The sequence below is a fragment of the Aplidium turbinatum genome, chromosome 6 (genome assembly GCF_918807975.1).
Source record: "Aplidium turbinatum chromosome 6, kaAplTurb1.1, whole genome shotgun sequence".
Lineage (NCBI taxonomy): Eukaryota > Metazoa > Chordata > Ascidiacea > Aplousobranchia > Polyclinidae > Aplidium > Aplidium turbinatum.
In genome coordinates this window covers 20,623,656-20,648,929 of record NC_137477.1, presented here as the reverse complement: position 1 = coordinate 20,648,929, position 25,274 = coordinate 20,623,656, and the positions used below count along the sequence as shown (strand labels likewise).

The 25,274-nt window shown below is 38.2% G+C and overlaps 1 protein-coding gene across 1 annotated transcript in view; it reads right to left on the bottom strand.

The window, feature by feature from the left end:
• The window catches only part of LOC145771643 (C-myc promoter-binding protein-like), a 33,569-nt gene extending 9,268 nt beyond the window's left edge, over positions 1 to 24,301 (bottom strand). The window contains exons 1-24 of the mRNA XM_082583369.1: positions 24,134 to 24,301; positions 23,340 to 23,492; positions 22,716 to 22,810; positions 20,355 to 20,515; positions 19,413 to 19,482; positions 17,635 to 17,804; positions 15,969 to 16,213; positions 15,359 to 15,425; positions 12,134 to 12,192; positions 11,571 to 11,715; positions 10,561 to 10,736; positions 10,162 to 10,354; positions 9,557 to 9,674; positions 9,096 to 9,321; positions 7,326 to 7,548; positions 6,554 to 6,912; positions 5,683 to 5,960; positions 5,429 to 5,551; positions 4,823 to 5,095; positions 2,760 to 2,863; positions 1,908 to 2,229; positions 1,296 to 1,449; positions 698 to 801; positions 267 to 398 (exon numbers count right to left, since the gene is read on the bottom strand). Coding sequence (XP_082439495.1) covers positions 267 to 398; positions 698 to 801; positions 1,296 to 1,449; positions 1,908 to 2,229; positions 2,760 to 2,863; positions 4,823 to 5,095; positions 5,429 to 5,551; positions 5,683 to 5,960; positions 6,554 to 6,912; positions 7,326 to 7,548; positions 9,096 to 9,321; positions 9,557 to 9,674; positions 10,162 to 10,354; positions 10,561 to 10,736; positions 11,571 to 11,715; positions 12,134 to 12,192; positions 15,359 to 15,425; positions 15,969 to 16,213; positions 17,635 to 17,804; positions 19,413 to 19,482; positions 20,355 to 20,515; positions 22,716 to 22,810; positions 23,340 to 23,492; positions 24,134 to 24,294 — 4,111 coding nt within the window. The 5' untranslated portion in view covers positions 24,295 to 24,301. The remainder of the gene's footprint in view (positions 1 to 266; positions 399 to 697; positions 802 to 1,295; positions 1,450 to 1,907; positions 2,230 to 2,759; positions 2,864 to 4,822; positions 5,096 to 5,428; positions 5,552 to 5,682; positions 5,961 to 6,553; positions 6,913 to 7,325; positions 7,549 to 9,095; positions 9,322 to 9,556; positions 9,675 to 10,161; positions 10,355 to 10,560; positions 10,737 to 11,570; positions 11,716 to 12,133; positions 12,193 to 15,358; positions 15,426 to 15,968; positions 16,214 to 17,634; positions 17,805 to 19,412; positions 19,483 to 20,354; positions 20,516 to 22,715; positions 22,811 to 23,339; positions 23,493 to 24,133) is intronic.
• Positions 24,302 to 25,274: the final 973 nt, after the last annotated feature.

Genomic DNA, 25,274 nt, shown 5'->3' with positions numbered 1-25,274 from the left:
CAGTATTGAAATTGACGTTTTGTCGTTGAACAAATGAACTTTACAGGCAATGGTCCAAAATTCTAAGCTAATCGCAAGATCTGGTACAACTTATCATTGTTACCAATTTAATTCAATCAAATTTTGCAGCGAAAAACTTCAGCTATTTGCATGAGGTTATGATTCAAACTGCAATTAGCTTCCTAACTCATGTCGACTTTGGTCAGTCTACCAGAGTCAATGACAGTTGGTTTGAAACGAATGTACAACAATTCTCGGCCACGCACTTGTTGATTTATCTGCGTCTACAGCAGCCCCATCCACTACTTCTGTTTCGGGACAACTTGGCTCTATCAGTGGCTGCAAAGGGGTGTTAGAGAGCATGGGGACACCATCTTTCATTACCAGACTGTTGCTTCCTGTATCGGTACAATAAGGTTCAACAAGTTTCAAAACTCTATTATTCACAATTTTATAAACGATCCGTTCCAGCAGAAAAAAATGCAACATTGTAAAAGTCGCTCGGTTTGCGGTGTGCCATAATTATTGCGAATTGCATTTTTTAAGCCTAAAATTCTATCGTTAATTGCATACTAAATATCGTTAAGTTATGGCTTTAAGATGTCAACTTGAACAAAACTAAAATATTTAACGTTCGTTTTGTTGCCAACAAACATAAAAAGAGCGTTGAACGAATGACTTTTAAGACGCCACTTACCCGCAATTTTCCTTGCACTTCTCTTATGGGCAGGCGAGTCTGATGCAGACAACAATCTGTTCGGTGAGCGACTCTTGTTCGTGATGATGCTTCTATTGACAGATCTAAATGTACAGGTTTCAACGTCACAGTAATTTGCCACTGTTTGAAGCCACGACAGCTTGCTGGTGGCGTTCAGCCCATGGTGAGCAACAAAGGGTGCATTGGTCAGGATAACGTCACAATGTTTATTTTAAAATAAAATCTACCCTATTACGTCGTTTCAAGCTTTGGTGATGTTGAAATTATATAAATAGAGTGACGTTTGCTCGAAGTGGAAATCAATGTGATCGGCACTGAGATGTTGGACATTACAATCAAGAGAGAAAACACCAGTTTGCAGCATCAAGTGGATCAAACACAGCAAAACATCGGTTAATTCTAGTGCCACTTTTTCAACTTTTTCAAATACAGTAGAATTCGGCTATAGTGACATCTGTTGCCAAGTCCCACTTTTAAACTACAGGCAGATTTTGCCTACAGTGACACTTTTTCGAAAATCCCTTCAGGTATCACTATAGGCGAGTTCTACGTTGATGAAAGTATGTTACTCAAATACCTTCCCATCAGTAGTGAGTGGGTGGGAGAGCCACCGGCTAACATCAGATCATCGGCTGTCATGTTGTCGAAGTTACACCGAGTCAGTGGCGTGTTGGGGTTGCTGCCACTTTGCGACGAGTTCTGACCCACTAACGGGCTTATACCGCCACCTCCTAAAAAATTGAAAAACATATTTTCATGAAAAGAAATAAAAACAATGTTCTTTAAAAAAAATGACATAAAACGATAAGGTTTAACGAAAAACAAGCTTTTTACATAATGGCCTACGCATGATGCGTTAGGTGAATCTGAACATCTGATTGCTTTGCAAAAAAAGGCTTAAATTTTTCAGTCAATTTCTCATTGCAAAAACGTGCCAAGAATTATAAAAAGCTGTCTTTGCGCAAATCATACTTGTGCAATGTGCATGTGAGTTACATCAATATCTATGACAAGACCAGCATCGATGCCTTAAGATCATCACATTGTGATAAATGTTTTGCCTCAAGCAAACCTTGCAAATAGCAGATGAATCGACACAAAAAGTTTCTGAATGTGTTAATTGACTAATAAATAAATTACTTTCATCAGTCACTGCTCAACAAAACAAAACAAAAATTTCATAACAAACCGGTATATATAGAGGTACTTGATCGCCCTCTGGTGGTGTTGGCAGTGAGCATGAGCGACCCGTGTCTCGTCGATCGAAATTTGTCAGCAGACTCTGGGTCGACACTGGACGGCCGACGACCACACAGCTCTTGGTAGCGCAACTGGTCAGCGTCGCTGAGACTGGAGAAGAACTTAATGTCGCTGCCAAACAAATTCGCTATTTCGGGCGTAGCGGGAGACCCGGAAGTTGACGACGTCACGTGAGAAGTTCCAGAAGGTTTGTGTTCCGGGGTGAGAAAGTTGGTGTCGTCTTTGGTTGGTAACTTTGTAGCTTCAGCGTTCTAAAAATTTAATTTCATTGACGTTGAAAATAGAAAAAGACTAAATTAAAAATCTGATGTTCAGTTTTAAAATAAATTTAAACTTTGTCGTGGGATACGTACAGTGACGTCTACATATTTATCCATTGAAATTTTCCAATATTTCTTATCAACATATGCAGGGAGTCTTGGAACATCGGGTGGTAAAATGATAGACATTCGACCCCAGATGCTCAAACGAAGAAAAACACATCATTAAAGATCAATCGACCAAATGCGTTTCCTAACTGCACGTGTCGAGAGATAAACGTTCTCGTGATTTTTTAGTTAAAAAGCGGATATCGCATCCATCAAGCTACAAAGTGATGATCTCAAACAAGTCACAATCAACAACATGCGACGTACACTAGTACACCACAGTGGCACTGAACCGGCCAGTAAAAATATAAACTTTCTAACAAAGTGTTAAAATAAACCCTTTTTGCTTTTGATGCGTTGCTCGTGACAAGAGTTACAGTAGGTGGTCACGTTTTACTGGTCAAAATACTCACCACTGAAACGCCATCTTGATTGGCACGACGTTTTTCAGAGTTCTTCTCGGCAAACACATTGTCATCAGCGATGGTTGGCGAAAGCAGTGGCATGGTCGATACATCTGCGATGAAATGAGAAAATTGAAATACAGTTCCTGATCAGAAAAATAAGCATCCTGTTTCTATGGATGGTCAAGCCAGTCAATGGATGTTTTTTAGCTATAGTTTATTGACATAAATTCCAATGGAGTTGAAAAAGTAAGGAAGTCAGCAACGAGGGACATTTTACTGTATACCAAAATGTTCTACATAAATTTGATAAAACTAGTTGGTTATAGATTCATGTGTTTGTATATAGATAATAATTATGTTGAGCATGTCACGTTCGTAACCAATGCCATCAAAACAACAATTAACAATCTAAAAATCAAGGCATGCAAAAAAAAGAAAACAAAGCAAATGTAACAATGTCTATTTCAACGTTGGTGTATATCATACTTATTACTTAAGAAATGTTTTGTTTTTTGTTGATTTGACGAAATAACTTCCGATATTACAGTACAGCAATCATGAAACAAAAACTGACAATAATCCACTTAGAAAGCAAGATATACTTTTTTTGCAAATAATAAAAATCAAAAAGAATTGTTATTTAGAAACAAACCATTGCTGATTAAAATAGATCAAAATTATGAACAATAGAAAGCAATTGTAAATGCACAGCACAAAACAATTCAAATAAGTCAGTGAAGTTGAAAACACAGCCATGTTAAAACAAGAGAAATTAAAGCGTTGATTTTTGTTGTAGCTGTTGGTAGTCTATCCAATAGAAGTTGACAATCAGTCTTCACAGATAAGAAATCAAACGTACTTTTGAAAGAAACAAAAAAAAAAGAAAGAAAAATGGTGCAAAAATCGGCCATGCTGTTTCTACCTGGTATCAAACCAGTTGAAGTGGCGATGCGTGGTGATTGGTCAGTGGAGGTGGGAGTGTCGTAATCAGTAACTTTTACATGAGGGGCGGGGCGATGGGATTCGACAAATTTCGGCAATAATGGCTTCACTTGATCGTCGTTCGGTAAAGGTACCAAATCATTGAGATTGTTGAATTTGAGATTTTGAGCGTTTGGGTTTTCAGACTTTAACATTGTCGAGTTAGTTGAAGACGAGAATTTGCAAGTAGCGAAACTTTGGTTATCCAAACCATCTACGTCAACGTCAAGCATGTGATTAGTGCCGTTGTGATGAGTGAAGACGTTAAAAGAATTAGTGGGTGCAAAAACGTCATCCGGAGTGTCTGGGCTCTCCTGAGAAGAGAATTCTTCTCCCTCGCCACACGACCCACCACAGTAGCTGCTGGATGACTTGACAATAGACCTCAGACGGCCTGGCTTCCTGTGCAGGCCTGGAGACACGGGAGAGACTCTCGGGCGATGAGGCAACAGTTCATCTAATAAATGTTACACAACTGATAGAAGCTTGCAGGTAGACATAGTTTCAACATCTTGTGATGTTGAAAGAGCATAAAAAAATATAAATCTTCTTCACATGTTGAATTGCCAGCATGTGTAATGAAGATGCAGATTTTGTAATTGTTGTCGAAATTGCAGAAATTTCAACAACCAAACGCAAGCAATGTTAAACGATTGAAATGACTTAGTACGCTGCAATCCTTGCACACGCACATATGTGCCAGTGCTTTGGAAAAGAGATTTAAACAAAATTCGAATTGTTAAGAGCACTATACATAATATAATCTTAACTAATGAAAAAATCATGAAAGTCATTGCAGATCATAAAATTTATAATCTGCAAAACATCGAGAAGTGAGAACGGAGGCGAAGAAACATCAGAATCACTTTATTTCTCCATACAATCTTAGTGTACAAACTGTACATATTGATAGACAAAGACAAAAATGTGTCATAGTGAGTGTGCTTCTCCAGAACGAAGTTACGGGAGACTCATCCGATATGATGAGAACGCCACATAGGATTCGTGGTTGGTGGGATGAACTTTGTTTGATCATTATTGCATAAAAATGTGTTGGTAATGAGCGCATTGTTTAAGTTATGTCTTACCTTTTTCTATTTGGTCAACAAGGCCTTTAAACTGTTGACCGCTTTCCCCATTTACCAAGGTATCGTCGCTCTTGAGGCCCACTTCTGGAAAGTGGTTTTCGGCATCAGCTTGCCCGTTCAGTGGGGGAATGTCGAGAGTACTGGGGGGCTGGACACTTCGGTTCGACAAACTTCGTTGGAAAACTAGATGTTCTGGAGTGCCATCTGTATCTGTCGAACTTGCTGTGTTGTCTGTTGCTTCGGTGCTTCCACTGTCGTTCCGCTTGGTAGAATCTGGGCAGAGAAACAACTAACTGAAGGTTGAATTGATATTTTGTATTTCTGTTAATTTTGTCACTTAGCGAAAAACGGGCAGCAAATCAGTCGTTTTTTACATTGATTCAACGTCTGCAGACAAATTTGAAAAAAAAAACGACTAGTTTGCTGTCTGGGAGGGCAGTCTTAGTCATTTTACCAAAGTGCTGGCTTTGCAAAATATAAAACACGTTTAACTTTGATCATCACGATCTGCTGTGACCAAAGTAAGAAAACTAGGCACATTGTTGCTGTTCGTATCACAATGTGAAATTGTATTTACTTCTCAAAAAACAATATTGACGCGAGTACCTGACACACTTTGTCCTGCGACGTTCTCGCTAGTGTCATCTAACGGCTTCATTTTCTTCACCGGCGATCCGCGGCGGACCAAATCTTTAGGCATCGAATTGTACCCGTGGTCGCTTTGACCTCCTGCAGGAAACATAAATCGCATTTTATTAAAAATAAATCCGCCAATGCTGTACTACTATCATGAAACATTACTGTCATAATTCATAGGCAAGAAAAATGAAACGCCATAAAGTTAATACACATTTGTGTACCTGTGCTGTTTCGATCATCTTCCGATTTAGAAGCAGGAAGAATTGTCTTTTTGGAGCTATCTTCTGTCGCCTTAGTCTGGGCAGGGATCGGTTGCAGCGGCTGTGGCAAGTCCTGAATTTCGGAAGCGGCAAATTGTTCCTCGCCAGAGCTGGTCCGACTTACAGTGTCTGCGTCGGAGCTTCCTTCCAAGCTTGTGCTGCTCGAGCGTCGACGCAAAACGTAACGGAACTTGCGCGTGGCAAGAAGCACATTGCGTAACTTCTGCCAGAGCATATACCTGAGCAACAGCATGTATCCCTAAATTTTCAAACGTACATGACAGAGTGGCAATGCAGTTTCTGATGGATGCAATTTAACGACTATCGAAGACAGCAAATAAGAGTTAACACTTGGCACTAAGAAAACAAACAGATCGGACACAATACAAGTCACTGTAATCAACAATGAAATGATAAGATTTAGGAGTTGATGTCGCACTTGGTTGTAAACTGCGGTTGCAAGCTTCACAAAAATGAAACTTGAACAAAGGTTGTAAAAAGGTAAAGGTGGTCCCATACTTGATTCAAGTGTTGGGTATGAGAAGATAAGGTTCTCATTGTACTAAGCCTCCGGCACTAAGGAGTGTAGGGTGGCCAGTTCCTTTCTCTCGGCCGCCTTTCCTGCAGCAATTATGCCCAGTTGCCCACCCAATTTATTACACCCCAGGTAGCGGTGAGCGATGTTTTCAACAACCAGCTGAAGCCGGGAGTCAACGAAGGAACGTCAACGAAGTCGAACGAAGATTGACGTGATATAAAAACATTTACCGGCTTTTGGACATCTAATATATAAAAAAAAACTTGGAAAAAGCAACAGAAAAATAAACCTTACCCATCTCTGTTTGAAGTTGGCCATGTCCCTTCCAGTACAGCTTTGTTGTACAAGCCGTAGGTGATGGCGCTCAGCTGGATCCCCGAGTTTCGGATGAAGTGGTAAACACGTACAGCCAGCGCCGGCTTGTTGTGAACTAAGCAGAGATGCAGCAACATCCGATAGTAGGTCTCATCTGGAAGAGGAAAGCAATTCTTCTCCTTCAGACTATGGAGAGCATTGTGAGCGGTTCTGAGAGCGGCATCCTTGTGACGACACTCCTGCACGAAGGCAGGCAGGCAAGCAAACCACGCACCGTAAGTATGACTCAGCAATAACTGAGCCCACAACTTTGGGTCCTTGTAGTGCAGTTTAGAAACCTGCAATTAAAAAAATAAGGTCACGGCAAAGAGTCAAAATTACAACAAAACGTTGATGTACAAAGTTGCAACAACAATTGGCCTTAAAAAGTTAATTAGGAAGAAAGGCGTTTATGTATTTATCATTATTCAATGGAAAGATTAAATTTAAAAATATAATCTTCAAGGTCATAACACAAAAAAACTTGTTGATAAACTTTTGAGCAAAATTGTGTACACCTGTATGCTCTTCAACGTTTGCAGGGCCTTGTAATTTTCATGCATTTGCAAATCTATCAAACTTATCTTGAAAGGAAAAAAAAATGTTGTTAAAACAAAACAGAAACCGGTGATCAATGAGATGCTTTCTTGCACAAGGATAACATGATAACACTAGTAATGAGTAATTAATAAATGCACTTGAACAAGCTTACTTTTTGCATGTTTCGGACTTCCTGCTTCGTTCTCCTTCCAAACGTGATGGAGTCAGATTTCCTCCTTTTTCTTCCCACCTTGTCCAGCTTTTGATCTTGCTCTGCATCTGGGTCATCCACCATGAACAACTCATCCTGCAAATCCGGGAAGGTGGTGTACTGGTAACCAACACCAGGAGGGAGTCCAGTCTCATCCGGAGCCATGATCATCACTGTGTGCTCGCTGAGGAGGAAAATACACAGGGATCAAACTCTTGATCAGAGGATAAATAAAGGAACACAGAAAAACTAGGCACAAGCTTCTGAAATCGCTTTGTACATAAAAAGCATTTTCCAGAGTTTGGCACCTAAAGAGACCGTGGGCTACACCTGTGCAAAAACATCGTGCTTTTCCTATTGGAATCTGTCTTGTAATGGTATATTTTGGATACAAAAAACACGTAACAGAAACAATGCCATTTATTTCATGTGCGGTAACTTGAAAGCTCGTTACTGGGTAACCTGCATGCGAGCGGTGGGAATAAACATTTTTCGCGCTGTGTGGTATTGTGGGAGTTAGATCAGTAAGTGAAGCATTGTTGCTAATGAAGACATTTTCTCACGGAAATTCTTTACGGATTGGTTAAAGTTTTAATGAAACCACAAGATAACGAACCTCAGCTGCAGAAGGGCCATTTCAAAGAAACCGCCAATAACTGAAGAACAAAACACTAAAAATATGAGTATTGTAAAAACAACAAAGAATAATTTGCCAGGCATTCATTATTTCTCCTTCTCAAGCACACTTTATGACAAAACACTTCAAATGTAATTGGCTTAAAAACTTCCCTCCTTGTTATCGAAACTTGCAACTCGTGGGCAAGTTACCTTTGACGGTTCGCCCATTAATATGAGTGCTTGTCAACGAGAACCGAGCGAACATGACAACTAGTGTTACGGAGTTGGCAACAGGACTAATCGCGTTTTATACCATCACTAATTGTTTCAGTAGTGTCGTGAACTAGTAGTAGTGGTCCAGTTTTAATCCGATGATGTCCCCGTTACGGGGGGTGGCCGGATTCACCTCCAAGTGCCGCAATCGCCTTCACACCCTACCTCCAACATACATACTACTATGCTCTAATATATACTTTATTACGCAAGCTTATATTAGGTTTAACAAACTAAATAGAACATCTAAATAAATATAAACAAATGAATTAGTACTTCAGACAAATAAGAATTATCAACCTGAACCGCACCTCAACATAACAAGCAAGTAAATAGAGTGGGTGCGCCAACTCAATAGTTGCTTTGGCCAAAGGCATTATGCGCGAAACGCGGCAGGAGTTTCCACTGTACAACGCAAATTATACGACAAGTAGGCCTAGTAACTTACTAGATAACTGAGCAGGAACCAGAGTTTAATTTTTACCGATGTGAATGTATCAAGTGCAAATCCGGCCAAATATGCGGTTAAATTTCACAAGTGTACAGTAGATGCAAACGACCTGTTTTAGTTTGACGCTATGAGGTGATAGCGGTTTGTCACTAGCATTGCACATGACTAGGGAACTGTATTCAATGAGTGACAAACCGCTACCACGCATGATCCGGCTAAAACAGGTCGTTTGTACCTACACTTGTGAAAATAAACAACGATCGAGCGGGTAAAAGCGAAACAATCCAGTGAATGCTCAGCCTTATGCTGATAGTCAGGAGGAACGCTCCATTCTACTCAATCTATTACGTTGTTAAATGTTGTTAGTACACTAAGGAATCGATTTTTACCTTTTCAACGACTCATCAGCTTCGATGAGTTTTATGGATTCTAAATCCGTCCCAATGCGATCGATGCACTCGTCAAAGAAGACCAAGCTGGAGGAGCGGCCTGCCGCTCCCTCACCTCCGATGTAAGAAGTCAAGGATCGCTCTTCGATGAAGGAGGAGAACAGTTGTGTCCCGGTTAAAGAATTGAAAAAACGCTGACTCGACTTATCTCGGCTCTTCACGAATTCTACAATAAAAAATACGGTACCCGGTAAAATATCACTAAAAGACTAAAATCGCAGCAATCAGATATCCAGCTCAAACAATGAAAGATACCCCAGACAGCAAATCAGCCGTTTTTGAATTAATGTAAAAAACAGTTGATTTGCTGTCTGGGACCTTCTTGACCACGAGCACGTGGTGGCCAGGAACACACAAACAATGTAATCACACATTCCTGTGCGAAGATGTTCCTCAGTTACCTTGAATGTTAAAAAGAGAACTTGGATCGGTCGTTCCAGCACTAGGTGCCTCCGTGATCGGAAGCAGATACTGACGGTAGCCTTTCATTAGGACAGTCATCAGCTTGAGAACGGCTTCCTGAATGTTGGGAGAGACTGGTTAAGTGATAGCAATTGGAACGAGCGTTGATAGATATGACAATAGAAAGACTCCTCTAAGAATTAAGCCAACTAAAGATAGAAAGATCATACGGAAGACTTGGAGCATCACATCAACCAGTTCAGGAGAAATCGATTTATCTTTGGTAACGGTTGGCGTTGAGAGCTTTACCAGGCTTACAACTGGAGATGAGAAAGTGACTCTAAACTTCTTTTTAAAATTTTTTATCAACATATGAATTGCAACAACTTAGTGATTACAGGACATGAAATAGTACGAGGTTTTAGAAAGCAGCGCGACCCAGACAGTATACAAGATTCATCAAAGACGACAGAAATAGTTGTTATTCGCAAACCACAATATATACAACATTCTGACAAGTAAACTGTTTCCTTCAAACTGACACATTTAATGATTGAATATAAAGAACTCTAAGACAGTCTTCAAATGGAGACATCGCTGTCACCTGGATGGCTAGTTCAAGGCGGCGATGGCGCTCTGTGCGTGATGTGTCAAGATCAACACCCACGGAAGCTCCGAGCGATTCTTCCCTTGGACATTCCTTGACTTCTTTGAAATATCGTTGCAAGGTGGAACGAAGGAACTTGGCAGGCTTCTTTGGCAGGAGCTTCCAACTTATGTGCTTTTTTTCTTCCATTCTGCAAAAGAGACATTCAACTATATAGATCTTAGCTGGTGCAACTGGTTAAAACCAGTAAAATCCCCTTCATAAACGTCACCACAAACATCGAAGTTTGGATTAATACAATCGACATATTTTAGAATGAACTGATCTGTTTTCGATGCAGTCCTGGGGGATTTCAAAGCTTCAATTTTTGTTTTGATCTGTTGCAAAATGACTTACATTGTTATGTTGTTTGTGTCAAGGTTGACGCATGCGACATCTGAGGGTGGCTCAAACAGATCGAAGTATCGTGAATCAACTCCAACTATGAATGGGCATGGCGCTTCCAGCACGTAGCCCATCTCTATAGGACATAGAGGAACATACGTGCATTGCCATTTGAAGGGAAACAAAAGCTGAAACAGAAAGTTATTTTTGTTATTTCCCTTCTTACGATTGAGAAACAAACAGAAACTATTGTGTTTGTTCGCCCTGACAGTTCTGTATATGTACAAATTGGAAACCACCTGGTTTCACAAACAAAAATAGCAAGATATCAAGTGACAATGGTTCCACTCCTCGAGTGAACAACTGAATAAAATTCTTTAAGAACAACAATGAGAAATCTCGATGACCGAATTTGCGCCTGTGGCTGAAGTTAACGTAACTGCCATTATTAGCTTTTATAGTCTAAGAATAATATTCCTTCATTATTTCTCAGTGAAAATGCGGACAAGCTTTGGGTTTGCGGATTCTAAACCCTACAACAATATAACAGTGACAGACAAAACAAAGCAACTTTAACGGGTTTAACATAATGTATTACACACAAAATGTAACATAATTAAAAGAAAATAAACTCTAACGTTTTGGACGCATACTTGTGTCCTCATCAGGAATTACAAATCTGCAATATATATACATAAAATACAACAATACAACATAACTACATACTGAGCTAACGACGCTCTTCATAACTGCCAACACAAGGCTGAAACTCTTCCCCACTCCATTAGCGAGGTTTGCAAGTCGCTCACTACATGAGTTACTGAATCAGTCCGACCAAACCATAATATGACTACATATAGATATCGACCATATGGTCGTGGGGAAAAAAACTCATGAAAATCCTATCCACAGTCAACTTTATGTGACAAGCACCGGAATAGCAAATCAGTTTTAGTGTGATTTATTTTGAAGCAAACAAATGCTTTTCTGACTGGGTGCAAATAGATACAACGAAAACTCACCGTGATGAGGGCCTCCGCGACCCTGGTGATTTCAGCTGGCCTGAGTGAATGTATAACGATCTTATGTTCAGTCAAGGCCAGCACCAACACAGCTATGGTGTTCTCAGGACCCAAGTCATCGAGCAACGCCAAAAACGAGGCACCACTGAAATGTGAAGTATTGGCATGACAAACGTTTGGTATCTCTCCGCACAAAGTCAAAAGTGAGAGACATGTTGTAAAATTGAAAGACGTTAATCACGTCCAGTCGATGCAGATCATGAGAGGTATAATCTTTTCGTAACACGAAAATATCTACAAAAAATTTTCGTTTTTACTTCCAATAATATCAGGCGAATGATAACACAGTGCGAGAAATTTCCGTTGGTTCAAACATTTCACATCCAACTCCACAAGAGAATACACAAAGCAATGATCAAAATCACACAACAGGCAAATCAGTCGTTTTTCACATTGATTCAACGTCTGCAGACGTTGAATCAACGTGAAAAACGACTGATTTGCTGTCTGGGGAGTTTCTGGTTGGGTCGATGGGTACATGCAGCTAGACTGCTTCCGCTTACCTCAGTGGTATGGGAGTGATTTGAGGCCTTGTCAGAATAGTGACGTGAAACGGAGACATCTGAAATTTCAAGCAATGCTGTTACAAATCCCACAAAGAAATCGTCTAATTTTTTGTCATAAACTTGATTGACACGAAAAAATACCAGCTGCAGTTAGTCCGTTATGTACCAGCATAATAATGAACGTGAAAAGTGCCAAAACACTTTAAAGTTAGCTAGCACCGCTATAAAACCCATTCAAACGTTGAAAAAACACGTTGCATGAGAAAAATATGTAATGTATATAATATTGTATGTATGTATGTATGTATGATTGTATGTATGTCCAGTTTTAATCCGGTGATGTCCCCGTTACCGAGGAAGGCCGCAAAAAGAAAAAAAAAAAAAAACTTGAAACATTTCGTCTGTGGATTTTGAAGTTAAAATACGCTGCCCGATGGTATCGACTGCAAGTGACAAAGCAAGTGGGAGCCAAGTAACAAAATGATTCTTTACACCCAAAAGGCTCAGCATAACAACACTGACCCTACTAGCAATGTACTACTCTACTGTACAGTGTTCATTGTTCAAGTGTACATGCTACGAAGCTATGTGACTTAGAATGTTCGCATGATATACAGCAATGTAATGTTCGCATGATATACAGTAATGTAATGTTCGCATGATATACAGTAATGTAATGTTCGCATGATATACAGTAATGTAATGTTCAAGAGAGCCGCAACAAGATTGGCGAAGTGTTTTGTTTGTGGGAAATGCAGTAAAGGAAGGAATGAAGTGGAAGGCCATGATGATGAGTTCTGCCATGGCATCGAAACAGTGACAGACTTCTGTTATCTGGGTGATCGGATAAATGGAAGTGGTGGATGTGAAGCAGCGGTGACAACAAGGGCAAGATTGGGCTGGGCAAAGTTCAGGGAATGTGGGGAAATGTTGTATGGCAGAAAATTCTCACTAAGGATGAAAGGGAAAGTATATCGGAGCTGTGTGCGGCCTGCAATGCTATATGGTAGCGAGACATGGATATTGAGAGAGAGTGAACTGGCAATCCTGAGAAGAACGGAAAGGTCAATGGTGAGAGCAATGTGTGGGGTGAAAACGAGAAAGGAAAAAAGGACTGAAGAATTGTTGGATATGCTAGAGATGAGAGAGACCATAGACCAACTGGCAAGGGCAAATGGAGTAAGATGGTATGGACATGAGATAAGGAGGGAGGAAGGAAGTTTTCTTAGAAAGGCGCTAGATCTAAAGGTGGATGGGAAGAGGAAACGCGGTCGTCCAAGAAGAACGTGGAAACAACAAGTGAAGGATGAATTTAAAAAAGTCGGACTGAAGGAGGAAGATGCAAGGGACAGGGTGAAATGGAGAAAAGGGATTAAAACAATTGCTGCGCGGAAACAATCGGCCACCCCCACTAGTGGGGAACAAACCGACGATGGATTATGATGATAATGTTCGCATGATATACAGCAATGTAATGTTCGCATGATATACAGTAATGTAATGTTCGCATGATATACAGTAATGTAATGTTCGCATGATATACAGCAATGTAATGTTCGCATGATATACAGTAATGTAATGTTCGCATGATATACAGTAATGTAATGTTCGCATGATATACAGTAATGTAATGTTCGCATGATATACAGTAATGTAATGTTCGCATGATATACAGTAATGTAATGTTCGCATGATATACAGTAATGTAATGTTCGCATGATATACAGTAATGTAATGTTCGCATGATATACAGCAATGTAATGTTCGCATGATATACAGTAATGTAATGTTCGCATGATATACAGTAATGTAATGTTCGCATGATATACAGTAATGTAATGTTCGCATAATATACAGTAATGTAATGTTCGCATGATATACAGTAATGTAATGTTCGCATGATATACAGTAATGTAATGTTCGCATGATATACAGTAATGTAATGTTCGCATGATATACAGTAATGTAATGTTCGCATGATATACAGTAATGTAATGTTCGCATGATATACAGTAATGTAATGTTCGCATGATATACAGTAATGTAATGTTCGCATGATATACAGCAATGTAATGTTCGCATGATATACAGTAATGTAATGTTCGCATGATATACAGTAATGTAATGTTCGCATGATATACAGTAATGTAATGTTCGCATGATATACAGTAATGTAATGTTCGCATGATATACAGTAATGTAATGTTCGCATGATATACAGCAATGTAATGTTCGCATGATATACAGTAATGTAATGTTCGCATGATATACAGTAATGTAATGTTCGCATGATATACAGTAATGTAATGTTCGCATGATATACAGTAATGTAATGTTCGCATGATATACAGCAATGTAATGTTCGCATGATATACAGTAATGTAATGTTCGCATGATATACAGTAATGTAATGTTCGCATGATATACAGTAATGTAATGTTCGCATGATATACAGCAATGTAATGTTCGCATGATATACAGTAATGTAATGTTCGCATGATATACAGTAATGTAATGTTCGCATGATATACAGTAATGTAATGTTCGCATGATATACAGTAATGTAATGTTCGCATGATATACAGTAATGTAATGTTCGCATGATATACAGTAATGTAATGTTCGCATGATATACAGTAATGTAATGTTCGCATGATATACAGTAATGTAATGTTCGCATGATATACAGCAATGTAATGTTCGCATGATATACAGTAATGTAATGTTCGCATGATATACAGTAATGTAATGTTCGCATGATATACAGTAATGTAATGTTCGCATGATATACAGCAATGTAATGTTCGCATGATATACAGTAATGTAATGTTCGCATGATATACAGTAATGTAATGTTCGCATGATATACAGTAATGTAATGTTCGCATGATATACAGCAATGTAATGTTCGCATGATATACAGTAATGTAATGTTCGCATGATATACAGTAATGTAATGTTCGCATGATATACAGTAATGTAATGTTCGCATGATATACAGCAATGTAATGTTCGCATGATATACAGCAATGTAATGTACGCAAAGTCGGAAAGTTGATATGAAATAAAGTGTTGCCCAACTGAGATCGAAAGTTAAAAAATGTCCTTCCTGATAAAAGAACCCAGACGGCAAATCAAGCGTTTTTTGCATGAGTTCAAGACGTTGAATCAATGTAAAAGAAACGATTGATTTGCTGTCTGGGGAATAAACATTAAACATACTTGGTACTGGACTCTGGGTCGTTGTGACGAAGGGAAGGGAACGTTATGAATGAAATGTCCAATATGCCTGTAACAAAATGAAGGGTCTTGCAATTTGCATGAAGATATGACACAGACACACAGATATGACACATTTTGCTGTTTGGGAGGAGATTCTCGAGGATATTGTTTGAAAACAGTTCAACAAGCTGGCTGTGCTGTCCAAAACTTCAGTAGAAGCATTTTTTTTTCGTTTTACTTCAAAGAACAATGATGCTTTGCTTTAAAATGTCTTGTAGATTTTAAACACAAACGATTGCTTAATAAAAAACGATTTTGATAACTCTATGACGTAGCCAGAAAACGAACTTCACGCAAAATGATTTATGAATTGGACGACGCATCAGGGTAAAGTCATGTGGTGACGTAAATTAACATCGGACATGCACCAGTGATAACATTCTCATAAAATTATTGGGTTATAAAAATACATTTATTTTCATTGAATTAACTTATCTGTTTCAACATAAAACACATTATATCTACGATGTCGATTCAATACGGACATATCGTAAAGCAACACAAAGCAAACAAAATTTTAATGTGTTGATACAGATTTATAGAAAATTACCTTTCCACCGGCACAGAGTGAGCGATTGGTGACACAGTCATCTTGTAAAGGTACATGAGAAAGTCACGAAACACTGTGAACATAGGCCAGCGAGATAGCAAGCAGATTGCCTTGTTCGTATGAAGACTTTTGGTGGTGTGAGTGCGTGAACCGTTGTCTTGCAGCAAGCCGAGTTTTTCAAGCTCAGTGTTTGTTAATTTTCCATCAGGGTAACTTTCATAAAAAGACACAACAGCACCAAAAACCTAAAAAAAGAGGATCGATTAATTTTTTTTTTTTATTTTAACCTGGGAAAAAGAACCCAATCAAACCTGCGCAGGATCAAAAACACCAGTTTTCCAAACGGCAAAAATTGTCATTTTTAAAAATGACGGATATTGCTGAATACGTCAGTTTTCGATCCATCTACGTCACTGGAATACAAAATTGCTTCTACAGCACCATGGATTGGTTTCACATAAGCACCATCGAATTGCCTTCACTCGGCCAGCAAATCATTTCTGATTTGCTCTGATTCAACGTCTGTAGACATTGAATAAAAAAGCAATAATTTACTGGTATGACAGGGTGGATGGATGACTTTTACGATGGGCACTTATCTGGTAACCCGTCGTCTTCTTTGTTTTGAGACAGCTGATGCATGATGATGAGAATGTCGTTTTGAATAGAATATACATTGACATGCGTTGAATCAATGTAAAAACTAGTCAGTTGGGTAAACAAAGAGAAATTCGAATTCAATGTTGGTCTTCAATCATAACTCGTACAGTATGATCTTTATGGTGGCTCGAGCTCATAAAGTCGTCAACTCGTGAGGTGAATAATTACAATTTGCAACAATGGAGTAACGTCTGTGGCCGTCAAAGAGATGCAAAAAGCGGAAACACTGCACTCGCAGCGCTTTTGGCAAAAACAAACAAATAACTGGTAAGAAATGGCCAATCATACTGCACAACAGGAAACGATTAAACGCGACTAGGCCTGTCACAAAAAATGAAAAGGTACGCAAGGCAGTTGGTGGTCATTTTGTAGTTTCCAAACGATGCAAAGGGTGGCGGCTCAGGCAGAATCTCGTCCACCCGTTCACAATTGCAAGTTCACGTTGCAAGGTCACACTTACTGTACTGTGCATAAATTGTCATATTAATACCTAATGGATTGAACAGCACAAATCAGCTGTCTCTTCTAATTTGTATCAGAATCTATCAAAACGTTCACAAAAAGTAATCATAGAAAACTATTTCACGAAACATGCTGCGCTGCTTGAAAGCCAGATGCGTGCAAAATAACGTAACAATCGAAAACCTCAGTCATCAATTTTCGTTTTCGGAATAGCCATTAGTCTGTTCGACAGACGAACAGTTGGATCCACATAATGACAATTCAACGTCGAGAAGCAAGGAGGCTCTAAATTACTTTAAGCAATCATCTTTTTAACTTTATAGATCGAAATCGATTTAACCGATAAGCTGATGAAACTCACATAAGAGCTTTAGAAGTAATCCGGAGACCATTCACAGATAAACGCCTAACAATAACCCAGAGAGCAAATCAGTCTTTTGTTACATTGATCTAACGTCTGTAGACTGCAGACTTTGAATCAATGTAAAAAAGGACTGATTTGCTGACTGGGGATCTTTCGTCGAATAAGAACGAAACTCCTTACTTTTTCAGATGTTTCAGTTGTGAGGACGAACGTAGAAAAGGTTGGTAGTGGGTGACGTCTTTCACTGGACCAGCACTCGACAGTGGCGCCCATAGGTAGACAGAACAACGGGACAGTGGCTGGGAGAGGAAACGAACCCACATCCTCCTGAGGGTATCTTCCAATAAGTCCTAAGAAGACAAAAGGTAAAAAGTTGCCTATGAGGTGAATTGTTCCGAAATAGATGATGATGGTATGCCCCAAGGGAGGTACTAATTACGACTAACTGGCCACATTCTGTCTTGGTAGATCGATTGAACTCACTAGCAAGGAAAACGTACGGTCATTCTCGAAATTGCATTAATGAGACTGTGTAACTGTGCTTTTGAAAGCGACAATAGAAGCAACTTCGGAAAAGGGTTTGAAAATCTTGTGCTATCATATATAATTTTTCTTCATTAAAATTTTAAGGACAAAAATGCAAAAGACAATACTGGCTATAACAAGCAGTATTTCAACACGTCAATGAACGAGTGCCGTCAAAAGCTTGACGGTGGCCTACGGTCGTGAGAAAAACGACAAAGATGGCTCAAAACTGTTGCTTTTGAAAGTGTCACCTTTTTAAAAAAGTGCAACCAATGAATAGTAATTTAGATAGAAAATAATCAACTTTAAAACCTCTGCATCTCGAAATAACATGAGGTTGCAACTTGCAAGTCGGAAATTTAGAAATATAAACGCAATTCTTTACATTACGAAACACTGCACTGTTTGCGGGCGCGACATATCAAAACCATGCATAATTGATATCAAGTGCATCGATGTCAATGCTGTAGTTGTTGCTTCCTTTTGTCATTACGATGACGTAATCTTTAAGAGCGAGCCGAGTCCGGACTGCCGACCTTCGCAGACAGCAAAATCCATCATTTTTACATCGATTCAACGTCTGCAGACGTTAAATCAATATAAAAATGGCAGATTTTGCTGTCGAGGAAGTCATCAAAATTTGTTAGACGTTGAAACGATGTAAAGCTAAAAACTTTTGATGAATGGCCAGTGGCCTAAATATTGGACTTGTTCACTTGACTCATTGTGTGGTACGAATGTCAGGGATAACATCGTGACCGTCAGAGAGTACGCAAATCTAACAGGAAGTTGATGTTAAACTTGCTGAAGAAACTTGCAAGTCTGATGCAAATCAGCATGCATTGGGTTTTATGGCAGGAAGTCCACTCGCTTCACGACCCATTCAAAAATAAAGTAATCGATACCCTAACAATAGTGACGCGTGTTAAACTTCTGCGAAAGACGTACATTGGAGCAACAATCTTGTAATGGTTACGAAACCATAGTAGGAAAAGGAGTCACGTAGCAGAGTTCGGAAATTTTCAGATAGCTTTTACACTTTCGCAAAAACGTTTTTTTTTGTAATATTTGTATGAACCCCTTGGCAACAATTTTTAAAAAAATACTCTACTCTGAAGACTTCGAAACTTAACTGACGAAGGCAAGTCAGCGATTTTGATTTTTGAAGCTTTTCCATGTTAAAAATGCATGCCTTGCAAACTTGCAGCGTTATAGAAAGACACATTATATGAAACAGACATACGGTCAAAACACGATTTAAAAATAAAATCATTACAAGTCGAAAAAAAGATATTATTTTTCAGTCTTTTCACAATGTGAAGATGAAATGTCAGCATGATACCGTACACACAAAGCCGGCGTTAAACTGCTGTGGCTCAACAGTTCCTTGAAAACAACCACACTGCGAATTCAATTTATGTAGCAATGCAAACCTGCTTTGTATGATATCTGGTCAACTTGACGCATTGACTTTTTGTAACAGACATATACGCTGGATCCAATCTGAAGAAGAAAATAGTTTTTATGGTTAACTTCTGTTTCGTCATGCAAAATGAATCACTAAGCACATGGGGATACATGGCTAAGTACGCAAAAATCTGAAAACTTTATCCTCACAGCAATCACCCAATCATTTTTCTGAATTGATAAGCTGAAAAATTACAAGGATTAAAAAAAGGATCCGTAAGTTACTCGATTGTTTTTCTAATGTTTTAAACAAAACAAAGTAAAAGAAAACTGACTAATCAAACAAAATTCAATGTTTAGCAGAGTAAAGTACAATAATAGCCCAACATAAATACGGGTCAAATACGCATAAGGTGCCAAACGCTGCGAGAACAACGGACAAACTGTTCATTTACAACAATGACGGAAGTGCATCGCAGTCAAAAGGCGTGCAAATAAAAAGCGTAAATTTAGAACATGCCACAGGTGAACAGTCTGTCTTAACCATGAGGTGGACAGTCTGTCAATTATTTTAAAATATCAGCAATCAATGCATAATCGCCACTTTGAGTTCACAGTCTTGACAATTTGATCGAATAAAAAAAAAACACTTGTTGAATGCTGAGTTTACCATTTAAATTTTGTTGTTGAGTTGTGACAAATAACCTGAAACTGGATGTGTCATGTCGGTCAATAGAACAGGTGATTTTACAGTAAATCGTAGTTTAACGCCAGTTGACGTAGAAATAATCAACATACGATTACTTAATACCATCTGACTGGTGGTTATCTTACAAACAACACAAACTCGGTGATGCTGTCACAGCCCGGACAGCAAATCAACCGATTTTTACATTGATCAAACGTCTACCGTAAAAAACGATTGATTTGCTGTAACAGTTCGGTGATTCACCGCTGCGCAAGCGTACCAGTCCTTTGTTGAGGTTTTTCTCGATTTGACAAAAAGCGTACGGCGGCCTTTCTCCTTTGTTGGTAAGAATGACACAAATGTCCGTAACAACGAGTGAATTTTGTGGGGCGGTATTTTTGGCCCTGCGATAAGTGAAATAGATAGGATGGCTGCCCATACCTGCAAAGTAAAATTATCATTTCATTAAGTGTGAGAACATTTGGAAGAATTCTCACATCTAGCACCAGTTGCAACGTTCATCTGATGAAAGTGAAAGTAAAAGCAAAGTTGATTTATTGCTTCACTGAAGTTTCGCGCACAATGACAATGCGCATCCTCCGAGAGAATAACATACAAAATAAAATTTGCGCAGTTATATACTGCAGTGCGGTTGAAGGCAAGAATTCTTCTGTAAATAAAATTACTACTGAGCAGTGAGAAGCACAGTGACATGCGCTGTGCCGAGCTACGGAAGCTAGATCAATAATATCGGAATGACATATTCTGTATGATTAGTTAATAGTTATTCATTTTTTCTTTATTAAGCGGTTGGTGTGATGTTTCAGAACATTTGATCGACCTGATGTTGATAGATTCAATGCACCATCGGTTCAAACTTACCTCTTTTTATCTAGTGTATATTGACATCAACTATAACAATTTTGTCGTTTTGTGAGACAGCACAAGACGACGACTCGACAAGTTAAATATCTACCACACACATGACGAGTCCTTACCAACCGATCCGCATTCATTCAATGTTTGCATAGACTAAATAGACCAAAGCAGAGTACACAGCACGTAAATTATATTGGCGGCATCAGAAAGGAAGAGAACTAACATGATAATATAATCAACTTTGACCTTCAACCGAATGTTCCACGTCATGATCTCAAGTCGTTTCAAAGACTGACCCAGACAGCAAATGAACCGGTTTTTTTTTTCATTGATTCAATAGACCTTGAATCATAAACAACGATTGAAGTGCTGTCTGGGGATTTACTGGCCAAATCAGTTAATCAGGGCTTTTAAAGCAAACCATGCATCATATTTTCCATAATTTTGTAACAAATCGTATAAGTACTGGGAATTACAAACGCATGCAGTTTGTCAATTACAAGCCAGAGGCAAAATAGTTTTAGGCGTAGCAACTTTATCTCTCATCATGCAGTCGTAGTGACGACGTGGTCAGCAAATCAGGCTTTTTTATGTGGATTCAACGTCTCCAGATGTTAAATAAATGGAAGGAGAAACGGATTTACTAGCTGAGGCCGAGGGATTGACTTAATTATTCAGAATCAGGCCAAAAACCTTTTCACCATCTTAACAATGCACTGACGTGATTTGTCATTTGTTTTTTAAAGTAAATATCGCCCAAGCGTGAAACTTAAACCAGTGGAGAAAAGGTTAAGAATTCAAAAAATGACAACTGGTGGAACACTGAAGCCATTTGTGACGTTTTGGTACGAATTATTGATGGAATTTCAAAATATACTATGCATAATGTAGCACTGTAAACCACATTTGTAAACACACATTAAAATATAAATGCTGAAAACGGTGACATTAATAGATGCAGCCGAGCTCATGAAACACTTTTTGCATCTTATGAAAAAGTCTTTTAGAAAGATATTACATTGGATAATGATTTATTAAACCACCAAAGAAATCGTTTAGAAGTTATATAACGTTACTTTGGGGAAAATAAGACTGTATATATTTGTATACATTAAGCAAAATATGGAGAAATACTTCGATCAACAACTGAGACACTGGTGTTTGCTTTTTCGACAAAATCCAAACATTCCAACTTATCTTTAGGCTATTGCTGCAAAACGTCCATTACTCTATGCATTTAACACAAACTGCAAGAAAGTAGACATAATATTTTATAAAATAACCCAGTCTACAGAGATAGTCAACCAAACTGTTAGGCAATACCTGCAAAAAACACTTCTTCAATAAGCAAGAGCAGTAGAAGCGACAACCACCACATGATTTTATCTCCAATGTCATTATTATTTTTATTTTTGCATTTCTTGCGCACGTATTGGTTTTGTTTTATTTATTTTTCTCTTGTATCTTTCTTCTTCAATGTGTTAATTTGCCATTTCAAAAAAGCAATACTTGCTTTCGTATATCTGTTAGAATGAGAAAGTGGACTCGATGACCTCCTGCGCCTTCACAGGGCTGCGATCTTTGGCACTCTCTCATTGCATGCACACTGTATGTTTTTTATATTTCATGTACGTTTTGTTTCGCATCCTAACAAAAACAAAATGACCATTTATTTAACCTATCCAGGTTAAGAAGCCTTAAACATAAAGACCAGAAAGATGTAAAAAGTTGAAGCAAATGGTCAATTAGGATAAATACTGACCACTCTTGTTGTTGACATTAGCAGGTTTTCCATTTGGTGTTGCGTCCAATACAGATATGCCTGATCGAACGGTTTCTAGCCCCTCATAGAATACTCTAAAATCAAAAGTTACGAATAAGAAAAATGGTAAATATGAACATTGAGCAAAGCACTAAATGATTTTGCAAATCAAAGAAAAACAATGCAGCAAAATTCGTTGACACCCAAAACTAAAAATCCCTACTATGTGTGAGATCCGATTTGTTTTGGAGCAGATTGTCATTGTGATCGCTTGGCTACCGTGCTAATTTAGTGCATTTAGAAAAAAAAGCTTTGTAATTTACTAAGAAAATTTTAATGATCAGAAGTACCGTAATGAATATATATTTAATCACCATTAACAACATAGTGTTACTGATTTGCCTTATCCAGGCTTACACACTGTGGCCAAAGATTTCAACCCAGTGGGTAGGAAGGTAAGGAAGCCAATCTATGCGTTCAACCTTCAGGCGACAGGCATGCCAAACTGGCATCCTTTTAAATATTGTACAAAGACTTTCATCTCTTCACTATATGAGATAATGCTAATATGATTTTAGCAATACAATTGAACTAAGGACGTTTAATTCTTTGTCTTATCCATACCCCAGATCAATCAAAGGAGGTCTATCTTTTCCACGTCGATAGCACAGAAACATACTGTGAGCAGTGAGACTGCCATGATTTAAATCAGCAGTAAATCCTCCAGGTGTCAGCTCAACACAGGTAAATTCTTCGGGACAAGTTTCCTCAAGAGTTCTAGAATAAAAAAATGGGTACCGGTAACTAAAATATTTTGTAATTAATTTAGAAAGTTCACGCAAAACATTAGCGAAAATTAGCATGTATGTATAATTATAAATATTGGACATAATACATTGAAGCAATTTTTCTATAATAATGAATAGTAATTCTTATAAAGCAGTAAATGCTGTACTTGTATGAGCAATCATAATTTTTAAATGTGCAAAAATTGCAACCTACAAGAACCATTAAATGTTCACTTGCACATGGTTTTCTCTTCATTTGGTTCTCTTAATTTATTTTTTTGTTTGGAAAATGTAAATATACTGTATATTCCATAGATGGAACACAGCAAAATGGAGAAGGCAAGAGGAAAACCACTCTGCGTCTTACAGGCAATGTTAAATTTCAATTTTTTTTATTCAGTTTACAATTAAAGGAAGTGCTAGTTTTTTTATAGTTACTAGTGTTACTGAAAGTTCACTGGAAATGATGCAACCAATAAGTATGCGTACTTTGTGTTGTACACATGCCAAAAACCACCAATTTACAAAAATAAACCAACATTCATGAGAAAACAGTTTTCAAAGTATGTTCTATGAGTATCAGTTTCAAACAATATCGCACTTATGCTATATATGTTTTAAAAGACTCACTTATCAATAACAATAATGTCTGTGATGGGATCTCTGCGATGATCACTCAACTTGTGACTTGCATTGGGAAAAGCAAGGTCCTCTTCTAAGACTTGAGAAGATTCAGTCAACCCGGCAACAACAAAGTATTCTGCCACTTTGGGATACTCCTCCGATCCCATCAGTGTTAGCAAATGTTATTGGATAATTTCAAAGAAACTTTTATATCTGCTTATGCAAGTAGGCTATTACTGTACTTGCCTTTTTATATGATAGTCGGCTAAGCCTAAATCAGATAGATGTGTAATAAATTAACAATTTTTCAAAAACCTAAATCAAAGTAGACTATACCAGGGCTTCCCAAAGTGGGGGTCGCGACCCCAAGGGGTCGCGTAACAAACTTCGGGGGTCGCAGAAAGTATACAAATCTTACACAAAGCACTGCATATTAACACTTATGTGCAAGATGCTGCAAAAGTTATCAACTTTATAAAAAGTTGTGCACTCAATAAGCTACCCATATTTTGTAAATTTATATAAACTTAGTGAAATATAGAATAGGAGATTAAACCCTCTTTGCTGCATTGTAAACGTGGATTTCAAAACTAAAGTCAATGCTTTAAAAAGTTGTTAGTGTTAAAAAATGAAGTCGTGATTTTTCCAACGAAAAAAGTTTAGACTTTGTCGGCCGCTTTTTTTAAAAACGTTTTTGGAAAGGCTTTTCAAATTATGCTATTTGTCAGGTTTGTTTGAAAAAGAGGAACGAATTTAATTTGTCCTTCCAAGGAGAAAACATCTATGCTTTTACATTGAAATCTAATGTTGGAGCGTTCATCAAAAAAAAAAACATCTAGAAACAAAAGATTGAAAATGAGTTATTTGAAATATTCTCATTCACTGAAACTTTTTGGCTAACAATGTGGATGTGGAATCAAAAGTTATTAAGCCTCTGGTTATTGACACTTGTCAAGATTTTTGAAAGAGTTTAAAAAGTATTTTCTTCTAGACTTGGACAATACCAATTTAGATTGGATCCAAAACCCATTAGTAATGCAAACACAAAGTAGGCTACCGAGCACCTCTGTTTCAAATCTCAGGAAAAACTTTCAGATCTATCTTTTGACTCTAAGTTGTGGCTTGAATTTTCTGGAAAAAAAATTTC